The 25,179-nt window shown below is 38.8% G+C and overlaps 2 protein-coding genes across 7 annotated transcripts in view; one reads left to right on the top strand and one right to left on the bottom strand.

Annotated features, from left to right (window-relative positions):
• The window catches only part of LOC129765420 (centrosomal protein of 135 kDa), a 97,125-nt gene that overhangs the window by 22,629 nt on the left and 49,317 nt on the right, over positions 1 to 25,179 (top strand). For all 3 annotated transcript variants that reach the window (XM_055765733.1, XM_055765734.1, XM_055765738.1), the window contains exons 4-5: positions 16,156 to 17,601; positions 25,063 to 25,178. In XM_055765733.1, the coding sequence (XP_055621708.1) occupies positions 16,156 to 17,601; positions 25,063 to 25,178 (1,562 nt within the window). The remainder of the gene's footprint in view (positions 1 to 16,155; positions 17,602 to 25,062; position 25,179) is intronic.
• Positions 14,882 to 17,032, bottom strand: LOC129765423 (luciferin sulfotransferase-like). Of its 4 annotated transcripts, none has more exons than XM_055765744.1 (4): positions 16,749 to 17,032; positions 15,712 to 16,121; positions 15,196 to 15,653; positions 14,882 to 15,134 (listed from the first exon to the last, which is right to left on the bottom strand). In XM_055765744.1, exons 2-4 carry the CDS (start codon positions 16,041 to 16,043, stop codon positions 14,938 to 14,940), a joined length of 987 nt encoding a protein of 328 aa, XP_055621719.1. In that variant the 5' UTR covers positions 16,044 to 16,121; positions 16,749 to 17,032; the 3' UTR covers positions 14,882 to 14,937. The 4 variants fall into 4 exon arrangements, with proteins under 4 accessions (XP_055621719.1, XP_055621718.1, XP_055621720.1 ...); XM_055765743.1 differs by having other exon boundaries at positions 15,712 to 16,104; XM_055765745.1 differs by having other exon boundaries at positions 15,712 to 16,104; positions 16,766 to 17,032.

The raw sequence follows: 25,179 nt of genomic DNA, 5'->3' as shown, positions 1-25,179 counted from the left end.
TATGGAGTCTATCGGTAAGTTGTGAGCGATGGCACCAATTCTGTTCAAAGTAGAAATTGTGTTACGTGCACAAGACAACTGTTTAGAGCGACTTACTCAAGAAACACTGATCGCCTATTGAGATTCACACTATTAGCAGTGTCGTAGTCTAAATTGTGATCAATCAACCAAGCCATTTCTTGGGTCCAAGTAGTGCCACATTTAGGAAATGTAACTATCCACACATCGTCCTCGTACACTTGCAAATTTCTGACTCGATCGGCAAAGTTTGCATATTTGCTAGGTAGAACGCAGGGCTTCGGGTTCCAAGGTTTGCCATCGGTAAATGGGCTCTCTTTTAAATCTTCCAGTTTAACCTCCACGAATGCTGGCGCCCCAGGGCAGATTAGCGAACGGGAGAGATCGCTTTCTAAGCGCTCAGATGTGAACATTTCGCTACCTTTGCTTCTCACAGCGTTTGCGACCGATCGGATTGATGTAGCTGACTGAACTGAAAAGTGAAGGAGAAAGAAATTGTTCGATTGCGTTGACGACCTTGAGCAGAGGGTCTGTCTGCTACACACAGTTGAATAAGTGTGTCACTGTGCTGCGAGCACTTAAATTTTGGAGAAACGGAAACCACAGCGATAAAGCGGTTAGTGGTCACGAAATGGGATTCTCGCACACGTTGTTCTTTTGGGTAATTATGATTGACCATAATCACAATGAATTGTTGCGATTCCAATAGCTTACACACTTATTATCGTAGAGTTCTAACGAGCTTGTCATTGAGTGAAGTATGTTATTGTCGTTTTGAGGCGTCACAGCATTTCATTTCCTATTCAACGTTTTCTGAATCTGGTCGTCGCTCTGTGCGCCCAACCCGCTATAGTATGAGTCAACAAACTGGACTGTGCTAATTGCGCTTGAGGTATTGTATTTATGATTTTTTTTCCTAAGGGTAAGCCTTACAGGTGAAAGAAAAAAATAATACTCTTACTCTCGTTTCGGCCCAAGGGATAATATACACCTACTGGCAATGGGTTAAGGCGACTCTAGCCGTGGTGGGTCAGTCTTTATGCGAAGACGCAAATAAGTTATTTTATTCATTGAAAATGTGTATATTCATAAATCGGCTTTACGATCGGCCTGGGTTCAATCCCAGCTGGCGTCGTTGGGATTTTCTGAGGCGAAAAATCTCTGGTTACGTCTTCCTTCGGAGCGGAAGTAAAAGAAGTTGGCCCGGCTCATGAGTTGTTGAGTCTGATAGGTAGGAACAGGTGGAGTCGCCTCCCTGATGTCGGTGATTGGCACTAAAGTGGCGGAAATAGGCCGACGAAAAATAAGCGAAGATAAAAAAAAAAAATAAATCGGCTTTAAAACATTATGGTTCGCACTGATAGATTAGGTGAACTTTTGATAGCATTCTTGTGAAAAGGCAAATTTTTTATGTTTCTTTCAATACAGAAGAAGCAAAAACAAAACAAGAGATCAGCCGATAGCCTCTTCTGAAGGATTATTTTTTTTTTAAATACGTGTTGGTCTTTGCGACTCTAACCACCTGATTCATACTTTTGAGAGTCATTTTTCTATGCATGATATTGCAATAATTTTTACATGAAATTAGAAAGTTCACCATAGTCTCTTTTTTATCCTGATTTGAGGAGGTTAACTCCGTTTATAGCAAAAAACGAATAGCTTTTTTGCACAATAGAAGGAGACTCATCCTGTATCGTTTGAAAAAAAAAACAGTAAATGGGACCGTTTCGTATTCAATAAATAAGTAATTTTTTTGACACTATATCTAAGTTAACACCCACATCCCCATGTACTACACGAACAGATCAACTAACCACCGAACAACAGCGGTGACCCACTTCCAATAGAGCTAACGCATCAGTTCTCCGGGCGACACATGAACAAACAGCGCATCATCATTGACGGCGCATCGACCTGAATATTTGCACCGTCAACATCATCGATACCAACGACCCATCGAAACATCGACCTATCGTTCGATACACAATCCTAAGGCTCAGCGCTTTGGCCAGGTCGAAGTCCACCACGATCGAGCTCACCGGAACCAAACTGGAGAATCAGCATAACCGTACGCCGCGTTAGGGAACTCAGCTCAGGCTAATTAGTAAGGAATAAAGTCAGTCATAATTCGATGTTCAAGTGAGGTAGTTCGTTTATAATTTTTTAAAAACCTTCCCAAAGGCCTAACTTCTTTAACTGGCGCAGTCGGTAGGATGCGATTACCGCTCAAGTGTTTCGAAATAGATATGAAATAGTGATCGAATTGATTAAGTGCAGAACAATATCGGATTAACAGAAAATAGAAATAATCTAGTGCAAAGTGAAGTTTAACTGAATAACGAGAAAAAGAGGCCCAAATACAAAAGACAATACGTGTGCTTCGAAAAAGACTTGAACATTACTAATGTTTGTTTCAAAGAAGAAATTTATCAGATCAATCAATGAAGGTGCTATCGGGAAGAACCACTCTGCGAATATTAGTTTTATTCTCCATGTAAGTAATTCTCCACAATTATTATCTTATACCTCCTATATAACTAAAGTTAAAACACCCAATGTGGCAGAATTGATATCTGCATAAATATTAATAATATCATTATCAAAAGAAATTAAACGTATGTGCAAGTAGACCACCTCGCGTAGCGAGTAACTAGTGTGTAACAAACAGAGAGCATATCTGTAGTTCCACTAGTGCGGAAAGTTCTTATCAGACCATCCAACGGTGAAGTGCTAATCTCACACCGCGTAGGAGACTGATCGCATAGCAGAGTGAATATCTGTGGTAGATGCGATCGGTACAATAAGATTTCCCCCGGTCGAAAGCACAGTGTCTACACAGCAGAGAGAATATCTGCGCCGTGTGTAGCCAGCCGCGTTTAGATTGTAAGAAACAATCGCCACATAAAATATCGCGTTTAGATTTAAGAAAATTCTAAAGAAAAACTAATCAAATTTCTTCACCCCCGAGATATAGGATTTGATGGACCGTTTCCATCCCTATAATTTAAGAAATCGAGAAATGAACACGGAAATGAACAATTCTCCTAACCCAATACCTCCTCCTCCACCTCAACCGAATCCTTTACTACCCCCTAGACAGAACATGAATCGAATTGAAGAAACAAACAGAATATTCGAACAGGCTGAAAAGATTACGAAATCTCTCCAAACACCCCAAGCGGTGAGAGAACTGCAACCATTCGACGGCAATCCCGTTAAGTTGCATAGTTTCATTAGGTCCGTCGAACATTTTATGCCATTCATGGAACCTATTAAAAATACACCTTTCGAGCAAATTTGGCTTCAAGCTATAAGAAGCAAAATAATTAATGAAGCGGACCAAGTCCTAGAAACTTATGGAACTTCTCTCAACTGGGATGAGATTAAAGCAAATCTCATCGCTTATTATAATGATAAACGTGACTCAGTCACACTTACCCGCGAGCTGTTTCAACTTCAGCAAAACGGATCAGTTGAACAATTTTTTGGACAAGTACAAAATCTTCTATCCTTACTAATTAATAATACTAATATTTCTCCAAGAGAAGAGAATATTAAAAATGATAGAAACTCGACGCATAAGGAAAATGCTCTACAGGTTTTCCTAGCAGGGCTGAAAGAGCCGATTGGAGGGAACGTGCGTGCACGTCAACCCAGAAATATAAAACAAGCATTTGATGCTGCGGTAGAAGAACGTAACTATCAAAGTCGTACGGGCTTAAGTAAACCGACTTTAACACCACGTTTACCCAAACCAATACATTTTTATCCTCAATTACAAACTCGTCAACCGATGTTTAATCATCGACCATTTATTCCCCGTCAACCATATCAATCATATCAGCATGAAAGTATTCCAACCAGACCAAACTTTACGCCTCGTTTTCCAGCTCCACCTCAGGGCAATAATACCAACAATGGACAACTTCGGAAAGCATTACCGAGTCCAATGAATGCTGATAAATCCATTCGCTCTAAATATGTAAATTACGTTAATAGACCACCGCATAATTATAATGCAAGAAGCCAATTCTTTCCTGCTGTCCCACCGAGACCAGCACGGATAACGGAATTAAGAAATATTGAACAAACTCAACAAAACGCTCAAGAGTATCAATACGAGTATCAATGTTATCCCTTGGCAAGTTATCACCACGATTACTACCCAACGCCAATGGATAATTATTCATACGAAGAAGACCATTCAGAAATACATTTAGAAAATGAGCAAGAAACTTCCAATGAGACCTACGAACAAGAAACTTCTAGCGAAGCAGTCGATAACCTAAATTTTCAACTGGAAAGCACATCCCATTTCCCCAGGTAAACTCAAAAAAATTTCATCCCTTACATGGAAATTCCCACACGTCAAGGGTTTGGATTGAAATTATTGATAGATACGGGAGCTAACAAAAATTATTTATGCCCCCGATTTGTGAAAAAATCCTTTGCGCTGCCTACACCAACTGTTGTCTCCAACATCTCAGGCACTCACAAAATTGAACGATATGTCGACTTCAATCCATTTCCCGACTTAACTGATAAATCGTTCAAATTTCATATTTTTGATTTTCATAATTTTTTCCACGGCCTTATTGGGTATGAAACGCTTCAGGAACTTAAAGCGAAGATTAAAACAGATGACAATTCCATAACCATATTAGGAACAAAACTTCAGATGCTCAGAAAACATCCAGAACCTTTCTCAAAGGAAATTTCAAGAGAAACCATTCATAATATAGAGATACCAGTTTCCGAGCAATCAGGTGATTTTTTACTAGAAGATGATCTCGAAATCAATACAAACCTTTTCATATGTGCTGGTTTATACCAAGCAGTAGGTCATAAAGCCATTGTCAGTCTCAAGAACAGTTCAACTGAGAATCAAACACTTTCATTAGATTATCCACTTGAGATCACTCTTAATAACTTTGAATGCTTGGTTGAGCAAAACGAATTCAATTTTTTGGAAGCTCGTCCTGACAGATTCAGAAAACTTATGGACCAACTTCGTCTGGATCATTTAAACAGAGAAGAGAAAAATAGTTTGATCAATGTCATTGAGGAAAATCAAGATATTTTTCACCTCGACAACGAACCCCTTACAGCTACTAATGTTGTGAAACATAAAATTTTGACCCATGATGAGATACCTGTGTATCAGAAAAGCTATAGGTATCCTCATTGCCATAAAGAGGAAGTCGGCAAACAAATTCAGAAAATGCTTGATGAAAACATAATTCGTCCTTCTACGTCACCATGGAATTCACCCATTTGGGTCGTTCCGAAGAAAGCGGATGCTGCAGGTATTCAAAAATGGAGAATCGTCGTTGATTACAGAAAGCTCAATGCTAAAACTGTGGATGATAAATTCCCCATACCGAATATCACGGATATCCTAGATAAATTAGGGAGAAGTAAATATTTTACAACCCTAGATTTAGCTTCGGGATTCCACCAAATTCTGATGGAAAAAGACGATATTCAAAAAACTGCATTTTCAACTGAGAACGGCCACTACGAATATCTAAGAATGCCATTCGGGCTGAAAAACGCCCCGGCAACATTTCAGAGAACAATGAATGCTGTGCTGGTAGGCCTAGCCGGATTTATCTGCCTAGTGTATATGGACGATATCATTGTATTCAGCAGCAGTTTACAAGAACACTGCAACAACTTAAATAAAATTTTCGCTGCTCTTAAAAAAGCCAACTTAAAAATACAGCTCGACAAAAGTGAATTTTTGAAGAAAGAGGTCTCCTTCCTCGGTCACGTGGTGAATGAAGAAGGTGTAAAACCAAACCCAGAAAAAATTGAAGTTATCCAAAATTGGCCAATTCCCAAAACCGAGAAGGACATTAAATCCTTCTTAGGAACACTGGGATACTATAGAAAATTCATAAAGGATTTCAGCCGGATAACGAAACCGCTAACACAATGTCTTCGGAAAAATGAGAAAGTAGAACATACTCCAGAATTTCTAAAAGCATTCAACAAGTGCAAACAGATACTTTCTAGCAGCGCTATTCTAATACACCCAGATTTCGAAAAAACCTTCATATTGACAACAGATGCATCCAAATACGCAATAGGAGCTGTTCTCTCACAAGGTCCAATCGGAAGAGATAAACCTGTTGCTTTTGCATCGAGAACACTCAGTCAAACCGAAGAAAAGTACTCCACTATTGAGAAGGAGTTACTAGCTATTTATTGGGCAACCAAATATTTCCGACCGTACCTTTTCGGAAATAAATTCATTTTATACACAGATCACAAGCCGCTTACTTGCGCCGTGAACTTGAAAGATCCATCAAGTAAAATTGCCAGATGGATGATTGCTTTAATGGACTATTCCTACGATATAAGATATCGTGCCGGAAAACAAAATGTCGTTGCCGATGGCCTCTCTAGAATTCCCCAAAATTTAAATCTGAATGAAGAACAAAATGATTCTTCATCAGACGCTGCTACGCAACATTCGGCAGACACCGATGACTCGGAATTTATCGCATGTACCGAAAAACCGGTAAACACTTTTTCCAATCAGATCATTTTGAAAATAGATGGAACTGAGAGTGAGACCACCGGAGAACAAGTTTTTCCCAAAGTCCTAAGACACACGTTTACAAAAGTGAATTTTGGTGTACCAATATTACTAAGAATATTCAAAGAATTCATGGATCCTAAAAGAGTAAATTGCATTTACTGCCCAGAAAATCTCATCAACACCCTTCAAATTGTGTATAAAAACTATTTTTCTCGCGTCAAAACGTTTAAAGTAGTTATTTCACAAAAGTTCTTAATTGACTTAAAAACTGAAGAAGAACAGAATGAAGTCATAAATACAACACATACAAGAGCTCACAGAGGCATCGAAGAAAATCTGATGGCTATCAGCCAGAAATTCTACTTCCCGAACATGAAAAGGAAAGTTAGAACACACGTCACATTGTGCAATACGTGTAAAACTGCTAAATATGAGCGACATCCTTATAAATTGAACCTAGCCCAAACTCCAATACCTAAAAAGCCGCTAGACATAGTTCATGTTGATATATTCATATGTCAACCAAACACGTTCATATCCGTGGTAGACAAATTATCGAAGTTCGGAATGCTTTTTCCAATTAAATCGAGATCGATTCCTGACGTCCGTTCAGGACTGACAAAATTCTTCTCAACATATGGGATACCCAGACTTTTGGTCAGTGACAATGAACCAGCACTAAAGTCTGTTGAAGTAAGAGGCATGTTAGAAGAACTAGGAATTGAAACATATTTCACACCATCTAATAAAAGCGAAGTGAATGGAATCGTTGAACGATTTCACTCAACAATTGCAGAAATGTTTCGCTGTTGTAGATCGAAACATGAGGGATTAAGTAAGAAAGAGTTGTTTAGAGTCACTGTAGCACTTTATAACGACACTATTCACTCTTCAACCAAGATGCGACCCAAAGAAGTATTCTTTGGAATAAAAGAGGGAGAGGTGAGACCGAGTAACATTGAAGAAATTGTTAGGAAAAGGAATGAAATATACAATGAAGCAACATTAGCTCTCATTAAAAAACAAAAACAAGATTTACAGCACCACAACAAAAACAAGGAAGCTGACCCATCACTGGAAGTGGACGAAACTGTATACGTCGCGCGCCAAGGGGTCAAAAGTAAAACAAAGGATAAGTATAAACGATATCAAATCGCAAGAGATAACACAAAAACCTTCCAAGATCAGAATGGAAGAACGATACATAAAACAAAAATAAGACGTCAAAGAAAATGACGTCTCGAAACCCAAAGTAGTACTCACATATTTCTCTATTCCAGATTAGCCCTTGATGTTACAGCAGAAGTGACGATAACAGACCTCTCACGACATGATGGAATAATAGCATTTAGCGAGAGAGAAGCGAAGATTATCACATCTCAACATTTCCATCTCCACATCGTGGATTTGGAAAAGTTCGAAAGTAGTTTCACCAACCTCCAGTATACGTTACACCAGTTCGAACGACAAAATTTCACGAAACCATACCTTAAAACATTGGACATTAGGATGAAACAAATTTCCGACAATTACAAACAGTTGAAACCCATACACCGACAGAAACGAGGACTCTTAAACCCATTAGGAACGTTTATCAAATCATTGACCGGCAATTTAGACGACGACGATTTACAATTAATCCGACAAACGATAGAAAATTCAAAAACCAAAACCAACACACTTATTGACAACAACAACCGACAAATCAGAATCAATCAGGAATTCGAAGCTAAAATTAACAATTTAATTAGCCACGTAAATGAAAACCAAATTGAGGTTTTAAGAAGAATATCGAGAATTGCCAATAACGTAAACACAGAATATGAAAATCATTTAAAAGGAATAGTTCACGATCTATTTTTCAATCTAGATCTACTAAACAACCAACTAAGAGACATTTTTGAAATTGTACAACTATCGAAAATAGGGATTTTATCTAGGGCAATATTAAACAATAATGAAACAGAGTTTGTACTAGAAAAGTTAGAAGAACAAAATATTCACATTAACAATATTGACCAAATTTATGAATTTCTTAGTATAGAAACACATCATGAAAGTACAAAAATAATATTTGTGATCAAGATCCCAATATTTATGTCAGAAAAGTTCCAATATATTAGATTTGAAACATTACCAAGAAAAAACAGAATTATATCGACACCCTACAACTCAGCTGTTCTGAGTAAAACACTGACACTAGGAATAAATAACGAATGTACAATTGTTGAAAATTATAGAATTTGCCAAAGACAGGAGCTCACGAATTTAACAGGCGACGGTTGTATCGACAACGCATTAAGAGGAATCAACGCATCTTGCCCCTACGAGGAACATCGCATCGGAATGGACATTAAGCCTATCGACGACCACACGCTGATCGTGAGAAACGCTGATAAATCCGTTCTTCTGGATTCAAATTGCAACATCAAATCGAGACAGATAACGGGAACTCTACTGATCAAATATCCAAACTGCTCTGTTTCAATCAATGGAAGCAAATACGACGACAAGAGGACAATTAATCATCACGAGATCAGAACTATTTCAACAATTGGAGTGAACTTTCAGCCAACAGTAATCTTCAACCAACCTGATCTGCAACAAGTAAACCTGCTTAGAATTGAAAACCGAGACCACATCCATAAACTGCAAAGAGACCACATAACACTGCAACATACTACGATTGGATTCCTGATTCCACTCGCAGCCATGATCATAGGATTGGCAATCATGAGCCTGAAGAAACATATTGGAGTATACACCACACCACGAAATGTATCAACAGAGGTAAAACCCTATGCTAACACAAAAAGCATGACATCTTCCCTCTCCTCAGATCAAACCCAACAAGACAAATCACTAGAAAACCCAGCACAAACAACTTCAACGATACTCGCAGAAGTTCATCTATGCAACAATCAACAACAGCGGTTTCAATTCTAGCAGCCTCATCGAATTGTACCTCCGAAGAAAACAACTTAAGATTCGAGACGAATCTTCATTAGGGAGAGAGTAGTTAACACCCACATCCCCATGTACTACACGAACAGATCAACTAACCACCGAACAACAGCGGTGACCCACTTCCAATAGAGCTAACGCATCAGTTCTCCGGGCGACACATGAACAAACAGCGCATCATCATTGACGGCGCATCGACCTGAATATTTGCACCGTCAACATCATCGATACCAACGACCCATCGAAACATCGACCTATCGTTCGATACACAATCCTAAGGCTCAGCGCTTTGGCCAGGTCGAAGTCCACCACGATCGAGCTCACCGGAACCAAACTGGAGAATCAGCATAACCGTACGCCGCGTTAGGGAACTCAGCTCAGGCTAATTAGTAAGGAATAAAGTCAGTCATAATTCGATGTTCAAGTGAGGTAGTTCGTTTATAATTTTTTAAAAACCTTCCCAAAGGCCTAACTTCTTTAACTTCTATATCCCAAGACATGAGACAATCTCTTCAAGGGACAATGGGATGTTGGGCGTTTGTGATAGTTATTAATTGTAGACTGTCGTCCCCGAACCATATCTTGTGATTAAGGGCAAAAGAGCTCTTGCTCGAAGATATAGATTATAGACAGCTTGAAATACTAATTCTTGGTGTTGGCTGATCACAACATGAAATTAATCGCATCATCATATTCTGAAGGATATGCATCCTTCTCTTTTGTTGTTTCGATGTGTGGAACAATATGAAATGTTTCAAAGTGGATAGCTGATTTTTTTATCATATTTTTCGAATCTGTTTTGGGAATCCATTGACTCTGCACAGTACACCAAATTTTCGTCGACCTTACGTATCACATAATCAATGTGCTCTAGGGTGCCAATGAAAATGGTCATCTCGAATTTCAAAAAGTAAAACACATAAAAACGTCCACCACCTCGAAAAAATACCTATGCCAAATTTCAGCTCAATCGGACTCAAGGGAGTGTGGCGCAAAGCGGTCAAAGTTTGAGTTTTTTGAAAATCGTGTAACTACACGTATGTCACTTTCGTATCCAAGGACATGAACCCCCTCAACGCTCCGGAACTATGACTCATCGAAAAATACTGGGCTGTTCTGAAGCAAGGAGATCAAATCTGAGGAACACATGCAGAAAAAAATGGGTTTCTGTACAGAAGAAACTGCGGCCAGATGTACAGAACCTTGTTAGTGGAACTAAGCAGACGGTTGTGGTATTGAAGTTGAATGAAATAAATATGCCAAAAGCTTACTTATCGGCTATATTTTATTGTCTGAAAATTTGAAAACGATCGGCCCACTAGGTAATTTTCTACAGCGTTTTTTCCGTGATGCAATTTGATGTTCAATAATCACTCGAATTCGTAAAATTGTCTACGCCCTCGCAATCCTTCAGAGATGTAACCGTTTAGTTGCCTTCACAGTACATGGAACGGCGGATCCTTCGGCTCCAGTAGGCACGTCGGATTTCCATTATCCACAGTTAGTTGTTTCATCATATGCCCACGATTTTATTTAAGTCTCATCATAGCCCTAGATTAATGAAGGAAGGGATGTGATAACTACTAACTGCTACTTGCCTAATTATTTTCTAGCTTTTAGTACATTAAACCGTTTAACTTAAAAAGTTTTTTTTTTACTTTTTTATTATTTCTTACCTAATTTTCTTCGGAATATTTTGGTGAAGTACTGTATTCTATTAGTCAAATCATTTCATTCGATACCGATATTGAGGGGATTACAAAAAAAAAACACCTTTTTGAATTTATGTTGTTCATAATGTAGTGTGTTTTCCAAGTCAAGCCATTCGGCCATTTTTTACCGGCGTCCAATTTGGATTTTTCAAGATAATAGAATACACAGTATTATAAAGACAGCAGAGATAAAGATTTGTTCCAAATTTCAGATCCATAAATCGAAAACAACGGGGTCAAATTTTAATTAATGAGGGACAACCCTACAAACATTCAAACACGCATACAAACAGGTCAAATTGAATGGAACCGTTTAAAAAAATAAATTGGCAACTTTGTTACAGCAGCCATCTAGGATTTTAATTTTCCCAAATAGCTGGGATCTTCTGGTCAAACCCTTTCGCCCCAGAAAATATGTAATCCGCCGTTCAGTGGTGGCAGACATTTTGAATTAGCATTTTTTATATTAGGCTGTCAAAAAAGTCCTGCGGTATTTCCGCGAGGTGTCGTTGTAAGCGCGTAGTTCTAGTTGTATAGCTATAGCTTGTTGGAAAGGTATTTTTGCGCGCTATAATATGTGTTTTGTTTGGTTAAGTCGTTCGTGAGTTATAGTGTCGCAAATATGGAGCAAAATAAAGAGAAAATCCGAAATATTTTACAGTACTACTATGACAAAGGCAAAAATGCATCTCAAGCTGCCAATAAAATTTGTGCAGTTTATGGACCCGATACAGTTTCCATTTCCACCGCACAACGATGGTTTCAACGTTTTCGTTCTGGTGTAGAGGTCGTCGAAAATGCGCCACGCTCCGGAAGGCCTGTCGTCGAAAATTGCGACAAAATCGCTGAATTAGCCGAGAAAGACCGGCATAGTAGCAGCCGTAGCATCGGCCAAGAGCTGGGGATTAGTCATCAAACCGTTAGTAACCATTTGAAGAAGCTTGGATTCACAAAGAAGCTCGATGTATGGGTGCCACATACGTTGACGCAAAAAAAAACATCTTTGACCGTATCGATGCATGTGAATCGCTGCTGAATCGCAACAAAATCGACCCGTTTCTGAAGCGGATGGTGACTGACGATGAAAAGTGGGTCACTTACGACAACGTGAAGCGCAAACGGTCGTGGTCGAAGCCCGCTGAAGCGGCTCAGACGGTGGCCTTATTAACGGCCAGGAAGGTTCTGCTATGTGTTGGGTGGGATTGTCAAGGAATAATCTATTATGAGCTGCTTCCCTATGGCCAAACGCTCAATTCGGACCTGTACTGCCAACAACTGGACCGCTTGAAGGTAGCACTCATGAAGAAGAGGCCATCTTTGATAAACAGAGGCCGCATTGTCTTCCATCAGGACAACGCCAGGCCACACACTTCTTTGGTGACGCGCCAGAAGCTCCGGGAGCTCGGATGGAAGGTTCTTTTGCAACCGTCGTATAGTCCGGACCTTGCACCAAGTGACTACCACCTGTTTTTGTCCATGGCGAACGAGCTAGGTAGTCAGAAGTTAGCCACAAAAGAGGCCTGTGAAAATTGGCTATCCGAGTTTTTTGCTAATAAGGAAGCAAGCTTCTATAACAGGGGTATTATGAAGTTGGCATCTCGTTGGGAACAAGTCATCGAACAAAACGGCGCATATTTGACTTAAAACAGATGATTGTAACTAATTTTATGAACAAATGAAAATTCAAAAAAAGAATACCGCAGGACTTTTTTGACAGCCTAATAAATAACTGTATTCTACTAGTCAAGTCCTTTCATTTGATACCCATATTGATAGGGATTTGGAAAAAATATGTAATCCGCCATTTTGTGGTGGTTGCCATTTTGGATCTGCATTTTTCATAAATAACTGTGTTCTACTAGTCAAGCCCTTTCATTTGATACCCATATTGATGGGGTTTAGTGGATATATGTAATCCGCCATTCTGTTATGGCGGCCACTTTGACTTTGCATATCTCATATATAACTGTGTTCTACTAGCTAAGTTCTTTCATTTGATACCCATATTGATGAGGTTTTGAGAAAATATGTAATCCGCCATTTTGTAGCGGCCGCCATCTTGGATTTTTAAAATCATGGAATACACAGTTTCGTAATGACTGCAGGGATAAATGTGTGTTCCAAATTTCAGATCAATCGGTCAACAGGAAGGGGTTCAAATTTCTGAAGCGCTACAGGCAAACATGTTACAAACATACAAACATACAAACATACAAATTACGGGGCAAGCTAAATAAAACCGTTTAAAAATGAACTCACTGCATGAACTGAAGGAGCTATAAAAAGTGTTTCTGCAATTTCCCGGTATATATTTGACAGAACGCAACACAGTTTAAGGGGCAGTACACTATAAACTTCATAAAAAGTTTGTGCTTTTCACGATTTTTTTTCGACGAGAAAATAAATTATTATGATTAATCTGATATCACAGTTTTATTAGGTGTATATTACTTAACAAACAAAAAATTAATTGGTGTCAATTGGACTGTCTCCTGAATAGCCGCAACCGGTTTGTTGAACCCTTGCAGCCAAAACCTTGTAAACTGGTGAGAGTTTCTAGTATTTCTAGTGGACCGATTTCAACCAATGTTTTTTTTTGCGTAATCTTGGATAAATTTCCTGTCATCGTACGTAGGATTTTTTCAAAATATTGACTTTTGACGAAATGGCGATATTTTTTGTGAACAAATTGCGTTTTTGCCTCAAAAATCGAGACAAAAACATTCATCAAAATTTTATTTTTCAAAATATCAAAAAAATCGTACGTACGATGACAGGAAATTTTGTGGAGAATCTGGGAAAAACTATTTCATCAAAATCGAATGGACCGCTCCGGAGGGAGAACTCCCACCAGTTTGCAAAACTTAATTTCGAGAAAAACGCGTTTTAAATTTTGGGTCCACGCTTTTTACGCAAAGACTTAGGTCCACTAATTGGCTTGTAACTTTGGAACGGAGTCTCGGACAACCCTGGGATAAAAACCACTGTAAAGTAGACATCCCAAAAAACATTTTAGGCCAGAAATATTTTTTCAATTTTCTCAAGTTTCCATAGTGTACTACCCCCTTAAGTCGGTGCAATTTCTTTGACGGAAAATTCCTAGGTCTGAATGGAACTCGATCCCGGAGCCTTCAGCATTATATGTGTGATGCTAACCACTCGACCACGTGAACTCCGAGGGTTATAAGAATGAATATTTACCGATAGTTTCCGACGCGACGAGTGTTTCCTCCTTTTATATAGTGGCGTAATCAAAGTGGTTTTCCATACATCTGGGAATACTTACCCTTATCAGAATCGATTGAAAACGAAAGTGATAGGTCTGATTAATGAGCTCGCGCACTCTCTCATAGGAGATTGGGTGGGCAGATTATCACTGTCAGCATCTTCCTAGCATCACTAGTGTGCATAGGAAAGTTCAAGGTCGTATGTGGAGAGTTGAACGAAGGAAAACCCATGATTAGGCTCAGTGCAAACGATTTAAAATCTGATAAACGTGGAACGTTTATCAGATTTTAAATGGAAAATATTACAACTGATGTCGATAATTGACTATCCCTGCTCAAGTTTCAGGGACGAGTTATAATATACAAAATACAAAATAAATATACAAAACAGTGAGTTGTGTTTGTTTCTTGGGTTAGGTGTTTAATTATATATTGTCGTATCTAATAAATTATATTCCCTCCACGCTATTCATATTCCATATTTGAAATCTGTGCCACCCAATTGTTTCGCGATGAACTCGTCCAATTTATCCAAATATTCTCGTTGTAATTCCCTCTGGTAAGTCCCAACTTGTCCATTACGCATGAACTTGTGATTATGTGGGGGAATACCCATCGCTTCCGTTGTGGATTCAACTAATTGTTGATTGTTTGCTGCTTTGTTCTCTGCGGAAGATGATTAGCATGTTATTGAAGTTTACCTAATAATTTGAAATCACTGTTTAACCTTTCATCACATCAAATGATAGATGATTCTCCAGGTGCGCCAATTCTTCCGCGGTGAACGATTTTCCGAAGAACTTACAAACTTTTTCCAGAACATCCGCCATGCTCCGCTTCATATCTTCGAAGTGTAGAAATAGCACGTGGTGGAGTTTCGCCACGCGCCAGAACTCGGTAGCGTGCCGCACCTGCGGACAGTAAATCAACTGATCCATTAGGATGCCGTCGAGAAAATCCTGCTGCGAGCCCTTGAATCCATGCATGTACTTGTAGTGGTGCATGAACGAGATGGTAACATCCTTCGGATTGCGTGCCACGTACACAACTTTTGGCTTCACTATCCACAGGTCTTTGGGAAGCAGTGCTAGAGAAAGATGAGTTTTGATGTGCCTTGGACGCGGCATGTTCTCCACTAAAGCAATCGTGTCTGGCAGATCTATGTTGGTGACGAATGCAAACACTCTGAAAATAATGTCACAAATGCTGCTGTTTTAATGAAGATAACACACTTCAAACTCACTCCAGAAAAACTGATCGTTCTTGTAAGTTGACTGAGGAAGCCTTTTCATAATCTAGATCATGGTCGATCAACCATAACATCTCCTGGGCCCACGTCGTTCCTGCCTTGGGGAATGTTACAATCCATACGTCATCTTCGTAGATGGTTAAGTTTCGTATGCGCTCTGCGAAATGTTTGTATCGCTTCGGTAAGATACAGTGGACAGGAGACCATGTTCGGTCTCCAGTGGGACTAACCGATACATCGGTTAAATGTACTTCCACGAAATTTTCATTGAACGGTGTCTCAAATCGCTTCACGTTGTCTTGACATAGGTCTTTGTAACGAAACATTACGTACTTACAACTGAAAGTGCACTGTTGTACTGACGAAACTGCTGACTGCGAAACCCACCTGAAATAGAACCGCAACTAACGGATTATTCTCGCGCTGTTTTCGTTTCAGATCGATTATCGTGACAGAGAAATTCAACGTTTGGGAGCTCTGTTCGCAGGCGGTCGCCCTGCAGCTGCGCTTGCGAAAGACTGCTGTTATCGTAGCGTAAATTCACTTTCCGAAGACGTTGGAAAGCTGCAGGAGGACAAAGTTTCGATTCAGAACAAACTGGCCGAGGTGATGGAGAGTCAGCAGAGTGCCCACAAGAAGATACAGAAACTTACCGAACGGAATAAACAGTTGGAGCAGGAATTGAAGGAAATTGAAAATGTGGCCCTGAGTGTTGAGTCAGAAGCGAATTTGAACATTTTGGATAAAGATAGACAAAACTCCGATCTGCAGATAAAGTTGCAACAATCGAATATGAGGGTTAAGGAGTTGGAAACACTGTTGGACGCCAAGTCACTGGTGTTGACGCCGACCGGCTCATCCATATCGTCTTATTCGGCAGACTCTACGTTGCAAAATGCTTTGAGACAGGCGAGTGACGAGAAACGTGCTCTTTATAAGCAACTGAATGAATTGAAACAACGCGAACAATCGATACTGGGAGATTACGAGAAAATAAAGACTAAGTATTCTAAATTAAAATTGAAACTTACAAACCAAACCACTTTACCTCCTACAAGCAATCAAGACTGCCCGGAATTGGAGGAACTGAAGCAAAAGAACACGTTGTTAGAAGAATCTCTTGGCAACTGTAGAGCGGAACGGGAGCGTCTCGGTAAAGAAGTTGCTCGGTTACAGGAAACTATTAGCAAAATGAAAAGTGATACTACGGAGAAAGATGTACGCATAGCGAAACTGGAGAGCGACATTTGTCTCAATAATAGACAAAACGCGACGTGTTCCACGAGCACTGGACGGCTAAGGACTGCGCAGTCCGCAGTGTCAACACAATCTTCACTATCAGTCCAATCTGCCTTCCATCGGGTCGAACGAGAAAGAGACGCGGCTAAACGAGAGATTGAGCAGTTGGGATTAGAGAGAGACTCCCTACGAAATAAGTTGAAGCTGGCCACCCAGACTCAGATGGAAACAAAACATAGACACGAAGAAACTATTATGGATTACAGTGCTAAGATCGCTAAACTCGAGGCGGAGAAACGTGATATACTGAGTGCGCAGAGTTCTTCTCAAGCGACGGTGCAACTGTTGCGGGATGAGAATGCTGAGCTGAAGGAACGCTTGAAAGAAGTGGAAAGCAATTTCAGCAAACTTCGCGCCTCTCATGCGCAAGTGAAGATTTTGCAGGAACAGACTGAGAGAGCACTGATGCAACATCAAAATAGGCTGATGTGTTCGGAGAATCAACTTGGTAATGCTGAAGCAAAGCTGAACCATGCCGACGACAGTGTGGAGCATGCTCACAAGGAAATTGGAAAGCTCAAAGGAGACATCTCGGTTTTGAAGGCCTCCAATATGTCTCTTCAGCGTGAGAAGGATAAATTATTGGTATGTTTGTGTATTTTTTCCATATACAATTCCACGCTAAATCAGCCAAAAAACAGCAAATTTTGACGCGACCCGCTTTGATTTTATTGAAAGTTGGTACATATGATGGAAGGTACCCAAAATCACAATTTACATTATCATATAACCAATTGAAATTAAGACTGATTTTTTAAAGGGGCGTTTTTAAAATCAAAATCATTTATTCTTTCGAAGAATCTTCACTCTAGATCTTCAATCTTCAATCTAGATATTAGCATTAGCATCGAGCAAGTTGCATCATATTCAGAACTGTTAAGTTAAAAACTAGCCCCCATCCGTTGCTGAGGATTGATATTACCTTTTAGATGAGGAATCATGACCTAAAATCTAGATATCTGATTAGAATATGATGTTTAACAAAGTTGTTGAAAAAATAATGAATTATTTAGGAAAAACAACATTTTAAATACACTGTTAAAAAATCTTACTCGAAAATGAATTTAATATTAAAGACTTTCATATTTCGAAATTATTATATACTTAAATTAAGCGCATCATATACCCAATATTTTGGAAGGTATATGATGCACAGTAGCATATACAGAAATAGCATTCGGGGCTCGGCAAAGTCATATTTAACTGAGAATAGTCAGGGGACTATGAAGAAATTCTTATTCAATTGGGAATGAATTTTGGCTTCTTCCAGCAGTTTCTTCGTCAACATGGCTCAACAGTCATTCGGGCATTTAGTTGTTATCTCACTCTACGACTCGACTTTCTCATTTCATTCTTTCCCGTCAAATGGACTTGATTGCATATTGAAGTGGCCTCTCCAAAATAAACTCGTCTCTCTCTCTCTCTCTCTTTCTTCTCATGTATCTCGTATACATGTTTCGATGTTTACAATTTCGGACAATTTTGGAGATTATATACAGTTTAGATTTTTTTTTAATATTTCAAATATGATTTATTTCAAAAAAAATGTAACCTTTCTACCTTAAGGTGCAATTTAAGTGGCTGTTATAAATATAGTGGGGTAAAAATCATTATTCATTAATAGAAATAATCAAGTTCAATATGCATTTTTGGGATGAAATTGATAATAACACAATAAAGATTACTAATTTTTAAGTTTTCCACTACCAAAATGTTATTTGTATCATACACGAAAATTACGGTGTTGTGTTCAGAAACACTGACAAATTTTGTAAACTTTGTGATATGAACCCGTTTTTCTGTATGTTTGTTTCGCAAAATTGAGCTCTTTGACAAAATGAACTAAAATTTTGTTCAGAATTCCTCCCAAACTGCACGCTATTTCGCACGCTAAATAGCTAACGCGAAGGCCTTTATAGCATACCTGGTAACTGTCTAAGTTCGTTGGGTTGAGTTCACGGTGGGTAAACAATGAAGCCGTCTATGAATGGTGCAACTACTTTTTTGCATCAGAAATCAAGTTTTCGTTTCACTTTATATGGACGTTAAAATGAGATTTTGTACGCGGAAAACGAGATTCGTGTCAGGGAAGTGGTAGTGTAAGTTGAAGTCAGGTTGAATGAAGAGGCGGCAGATTTGTATTAATTCGTCACGTCAATTAGGATAATCATTTGCTAGACTAGTTCATCAGTCATCCTCGCTCTTAAGGTGAAGGTGGAAGCTAGCCACAAATGGCTGCTACAATGGCTGCTCGTCCGAAAATCAATAATTTTGCGAAACAGTGTGAAGAAAATGATCGTTTTCGCACACTTCCCATCAAGTAAACACAACTCTAATCGATTACTCACAGAAATTAAATTTACATCTGCTGTCGCACTGTATAGTGAAAAACGTCGGAAAACTCGAGCTAGTGCTCTGAAAGTTGAATTTTCATTTTTCAATCTTTGGTTTTGGCAATGGTTTTGTTTGGATTGGTGAAAGCATCGTTATTTTTTCGACACTGATGCCAGACAACATCATAGAAACAGCTATAAAAACCACTCAATAAAATGTTCCTAATAATTATTCCTGAGTCATAGCGTTTCATGTCATGAAAATCAATAAAATGAAATTTTGTTGATATCAATACAATTATTATTTTCACGTTTAATGGGTCTATAATGTAAGTTTTAGCAACTTCAACATTGGGTAAGAAAATTGTATTGCAGAGCTCGGAACACTGCCACGGCTGCCTATGCTTTCAAAAACAGTAAACGGAAAAGTATTACTGTTGCGCCCTTTTCACAAAACAGTCTTCTTGATCCCAAAGGATCGCCTTCGATCGGTCATCAGCGTAGGTTAACTCGAACAAATACGCACGCATTTACGCTACGGAGGAGGTCATAGCACTTGCGTACTATTGTGTGAACATGGCATTGTGCTATTGAACCTCGAGTCGACTGCATGTGATAGCTCTTAACGTACAGGTGTAAAAAATTCAGTTATATTCAAGCGCAATAGGCAGAAGTTTTCTAAATTAAACTCTTAAGTGGCTTTAGTGAGGTATTTAGTTTATCCAACTGCAAGTGAAATTATTAATAACACATACTTATTTTGATAGCCACTGATTGCGAAAAGTGACGAACAATCGATCATATAACTTAGATTATATTCTTAAGAATTGATTTCCTAATCAGGTATGATTAACAATTGATGAATAATTATTTTAGTTTCTCATAAAAATAAAATCCGCAGTGCGAACTAGGTCACAGCTAAGAAAGCAGTTACCGTCCGGCAGTAAATTTTGGACTGCATTGAATAGATGGGCACCAATGTGAGTTGAATTAACCACTGCTATGAACTATTATTGAAATCAATGTAAATCGTTACAGGAAAATTTAATACGTCTTAATAAAGAAGTATTCAGGTTTTGGAAACCCCGTCTTGTTACTTCATCGGTAACAATTACATTCAAACAAAATGCCTCGGCCAACGAAGAGAAGGGTATTGGCTCTTCAACGTGAATATGTGAAAACAATACGATCAACGGAGGAAAATATTCAGGAATCATCAACATCGAGTTACTATGCGGAAGAACTTGTTGATACCAAAAGAGCCCCAATTCGCATGTGTTATAAATTTGCTCATGTTACGCTCGCGTATGATCAGAATTTTACTTCCTATGCATATTTATATTTGCAATTGTTCATCGGAACATATCGTTCATACAATTTACTTTAGCGTTGAATTGTTTTTTTTTTCAAATGGATTCAAAGACTCGTGTCAATGAAGCGCCACACAGTCTGATACGTGAATTGATCTATTTACGTGTGCTTTGCTCTTCTCTCACAAACACTATTACCCCATTTTTACACGAGGGTTTACCTATACTACTACAAGCTAGCAACCTTCATCTTAACGCTCGTCAATTCATTGTCGAAGTAGTCCTAGTCGAAGCGAAGCTACTGAGAGCAGAGTTGGTTTTTCCTCTTTGCTCGTGAACCGTTTGTTTTACATAAGTATGATATTAGTTTATGACTGAACATATCGGAACGAACAGTGCGGTTGAGACTATAAAAGCAAGGATTAAGGAGCAATAAATACGTTCACAAGCCAATCTTGTTCCGGAGAAAGGTGCTGTGATCATGCGGGCGCTACACGATTCGTCCAACGTTTCACTTGAATGTTGGACTCAAACATTTGACTCGATGAATCGTCAAATGTTGTGACGAATGTGCTGCTACACGGTGAAGTGAATATTCGATTCAAAGCAATCGGCCCAAACAATTGGCGAGTATTTGGATCGAATGTTTATTGTTTTTATTTACCATCAAAAAGGTTAGAAAACGAATGACGATGCGAGTATTAAAATTGCTGACGTAGCAATAGTACTGATATCGGGCTGTAAATTAAAAATGCTTCAAATCAACATTATTAGAATGCAATATTTCGCCGAATATTTTCAACTTTGAGAATCAATTTCACAGTTCCTTATGCACAATATGAAGGGCTGATCACGGAAGATTGGTTTGCCGAAGAATTGGACCTTTCAGCAAGACAACGATCCAAAGCATACGGCACACACAACGTTGTCCTATTTTCGCCAATCTCGTGTGAAGTTGAAGGATTGGCCGCCACAATTATCCGATCTGAATCCGATCGGAAATTTGTGATCAATTCTTGATAAAAAATGGATAAATGCACGATGACCAACAAAACTCTGCTTTTTGAGTAACTTTTAACGACGTGAGAACAAATTGATTACCATTATCTGCGAAACTTGGTTGAAAGCATGCCCCAAGGCCTGAAGACAGTTATCTATGCCAAAGGAGGGCACACGAGATACTAGTGATTGTTTTTTATATGCTTCTGTTTCAAATACACGACATGTATTCTTTTTAGTTGCCAAACCAATATTAGCAATTAATATTCATTTCAATATTTTGAAGAACAAATTGTGCAATTATAATTCTAGAAAAATAAAATATCGAAAACTGCTTTGAATTCGCCTCCCTTTTGATTACATTGTGTTCTTATTTATTGCCAGTACTGTTCATGCAAAAGTGACAAATGCTTGTGAATTGGTTTGGATAAATATACTTTTCATATTAGCTCTTATACGACTATTATCGTAGGAATATACGATTTCTTACAGACATAGAAAAAAAAACAAATGTCGGAAATTATTCGTGAGGTTATAATCACATTTATAACCTCACGAATCCCCATTTCTATATCTGACAATATTTGATGCCTTAGAAATGGAGACCATTTAATAGGTTTCAGTGGGAGTGGAATATAAATATTTAAATTAATGGTGGTGACGATTGAGATTTGTTCCGAAGGGTTTCGAACTCCAGTTCTTTGGATTATTGAGCAGTAGCTACCTCGCACGGCTATCTGAAATATAATGTTGAAACTCGTACTATGATACTTGAGAGAATCAATCGGATTCCCCATTTATGGTTGCCGATCCTGAGGAAAAGGAAGTCATCACAATTAAAAAAAAAACTCGTCAATTGAAAAAAACGTATTAATTCGAAAATCCCCCTCGTTATTTAGAAAATCTGCGTAAAAAATCGCATGGAAAACCCCTGGTCTACTAAATATAAAGTCTGCTTCATTTAATATTGGAACAAATTCTTTTGCTCATTTTGGCGCTCCTAGTGGACGGATTTGGAAACTTTTTTCACCCACGTGTCGGGAAATTCATTACCTTTCACCATGTATTTATGTCATAACACCAAACGATAGCATTTTGTAAACAACCGCCATGGAAGCCGAACGGAGAGATAAAATTGTGCACAGTTTTCTTGAAAATCCATTGTTGTCGACATCTAAGCTAGCTAAACAGCTTAAAATGCCCAGAAATACCGTATGGCGTGTTATCAAGCAGTACGAGGAAACATTGACGACGGCTCGGAAGCCGCATTCGAAGCGTCGGAGTGGAACTGTCGACCGGAAACTGCGTGGAAAAGTCATCAAGGCCGTCAAGAGGAATCCCAATCTTTCAGACCGCGATTTGGCCAATAAGTTCCAGGCCGCTCACAGTACGGTGCGACGAATTCGTCTCCGGGAAGGAATAAGGTCATTCCGAGCCAGCAAACAGTCAAATCGGACGCTGAAGCAGAACAATGTGGCCAGAATCCGTGCTCGAAAGCTGTACGACCAAGTGCTGACCAAGTTCGACGGATGTATTCTGATGGACGATGAGACCTACGTGAAGGCGGACTTTGGGCAAATCCCAGGTCAAAAATTTTATTTGGCGACGGCTCGGGGGGATGTACCTGCAAAATTTAAGTTCGTGTTTGTGGATAAATTCGCCCGCAAGTACATGATTTGGCAGGGGATATGCAGTTGTGGACAGAAAACCAAAGTCTTTCTCACTGACAAGACAATGACATCAGAAGTCTACAAAAAAGAGTGCCTACAGAAACGGATTCTGCCGTTTATTCGTGCCCACGACCGTCCAGTAATGTTTTGGCCGGACCTCGCCAGCTGCTATTACAGCAAAACGGTTATGGAATGGTACGCAACGAACGGGGTCAGCGTAATACCGAAGGACCTCAACCCCCCAAACTGCCCCCAGTTCCGGCCGATAAAGAAATACTGGGCAATCACGAAGCGGAGGCTTAAGGCAAAGGGAAAACTTGTTAGGAACATGACTCAAATGAAGAACTGGTGGAATCAAATCGCCAAAACGGTGGACGAAAAGGGTGTGCGCCGCCTAATGTGCCGTATTACGGGAAAAGTACGAGAATTTCTTCGAAACAGCAATGAATAATTTTTTTAATTTTTTTTTATGAAAGAGTAAAGAAAATGCTACATTTGTATGAAAAACAAATTATGAATTCGTTAATAAATGACTGAACTACACGCAATTGTTTGTGTTCCAATATTAAATGAAGCAGACTTTAGTTTATTCGTAATGATAAACCACTGCAGCCATCTTGAAACTCTATTGTGTTTTGTCTTTAAGCAAAAGTACTAGTGCTAATAGCTGCTGAATACCGCTCTTGAGAAAATGGAGAATTATGTTTAACCTCTCTCTATTTCATGTTTCAGGTACATGCTTCCTTTCGTTTACCTGAAACATGAAATTAGTTGATGTCTCATATTCATAATATGATGTAACATGTGTTCAATTACGATCTGATGTGATTCACTTTTCAATGATATTCCACAGCATGTAACACGATTGTACGCTGTAATACATTGATTCAAATTATACGTTTATGTGACTCTCGAACTGTACTTGTCTGATATGCATATATGATGTCCATTAGTTGAATTTTACAATAGTTTCACGGCAATTACGGCTTAATCTGCCGTCATAAAAAAAAATCATTTTTGTCACATGTGTACGTTTTATACGTTTTTAGATATACACGATGTATGCTTTGATTCATTTGGGATTTGATCCCACTTCATATACGATCTATGCAAAGTTATACGATTTAATGTTTGCTGGGTTTATCTCGAGAACGGTTAGTCCTAGGATAAAACGTTCCATGCGGTTTTTCAGATTGAATCGCATGTAGATTCCATTTTTTGTTGTTGTTTTTTTTTAACTGGCTATGATTTCCCAAAATATTGGAATTTCATAAATTTTCAAAAATTATTTTTTCCATTTTGATGAGTTTTCCACGGCACCACTGTACGTCAAGCTCTGTTGAACTCGAAGGCTTTCCCAATAATATCGTAGGGGTAGGTGTTTTGAGATATATAGGATTTTAATATCAAATTAAATTTTTGCGAGTGCATTTCAAATGCTATTTTTCCTAAATATTTCATTAATATTCCAACAACTTCGTCAAACATCATATTTTAATCGACCATCTGAATTTTGAGTTATTTTTGATAGAAAGACCAATGATTTTTAATACGCTCCTTTAAAAATCAGTCGTTTTTGATTTGATCATGATAATCATAAATTGTGATTATTGGTAGTTTTCATCATAAGTACCAACTTTCAAAGAAAAAAATCGGAGAGGGTCGAGTCTGCGGTCGCCTGATTTGGCGTGGAATTGTTGTTGTGTATTCTTCTCCATATTAAGACTCTTACAGATGGACCTCGACAAGAAAACTGAGAAACTTTATACAGTGGAAACTGAACTGAATAGTTTGAAGTCTTCCAAAACGGAAATGAAGGATACTATCGATCGGATGAAGAAGAAACTCGAG

This window comes from Toxorhynchites rutilus, chromosome 2 (genome assembly GCF_029784135.1).
Source record: "Toxorhynchites rutilus septentrionalis strain SRP chromosome 2, ASM2978413v1, whole genome shotgun sequence".
NCBI lineage: Eukaryota > Metazoa > Arthropoda > Insecta > Diptera > Culicidae > Toxorhynchites > Toxorhynchites rutilus.
This window is presented reverse-complemented; position numbering and strand designations above follow the sequence as displayed.

What these genes read in the sequence shown, in the direction of transcription:
- LOC129765423 (XM_055765744.1), bottom strand. Translation starts at nt 16,043, where the DNA reads ATGTTTCGTTACAAAGACCTATGTCAAGACAACGTGAAGCGATTTGAG. An exon ending in GAACGATCAGTTTTTCTGGA is followed by an intron (nt 15,654 to 15,711) that starts GTGAGTTTGAAG and finishes CATTATTTTCAG; the next exon opens with AGTGTTTGCATTCGTCACCA. An exon ending in ATCATTTGATGTGATGAAAG is followed by an intron (nt 15,135 to 15,195) that starts GTTAAACAGTGA and finishes CATCTTCCGCAG; the next exon opens with AGAACAAAGCAGCAAACAAT.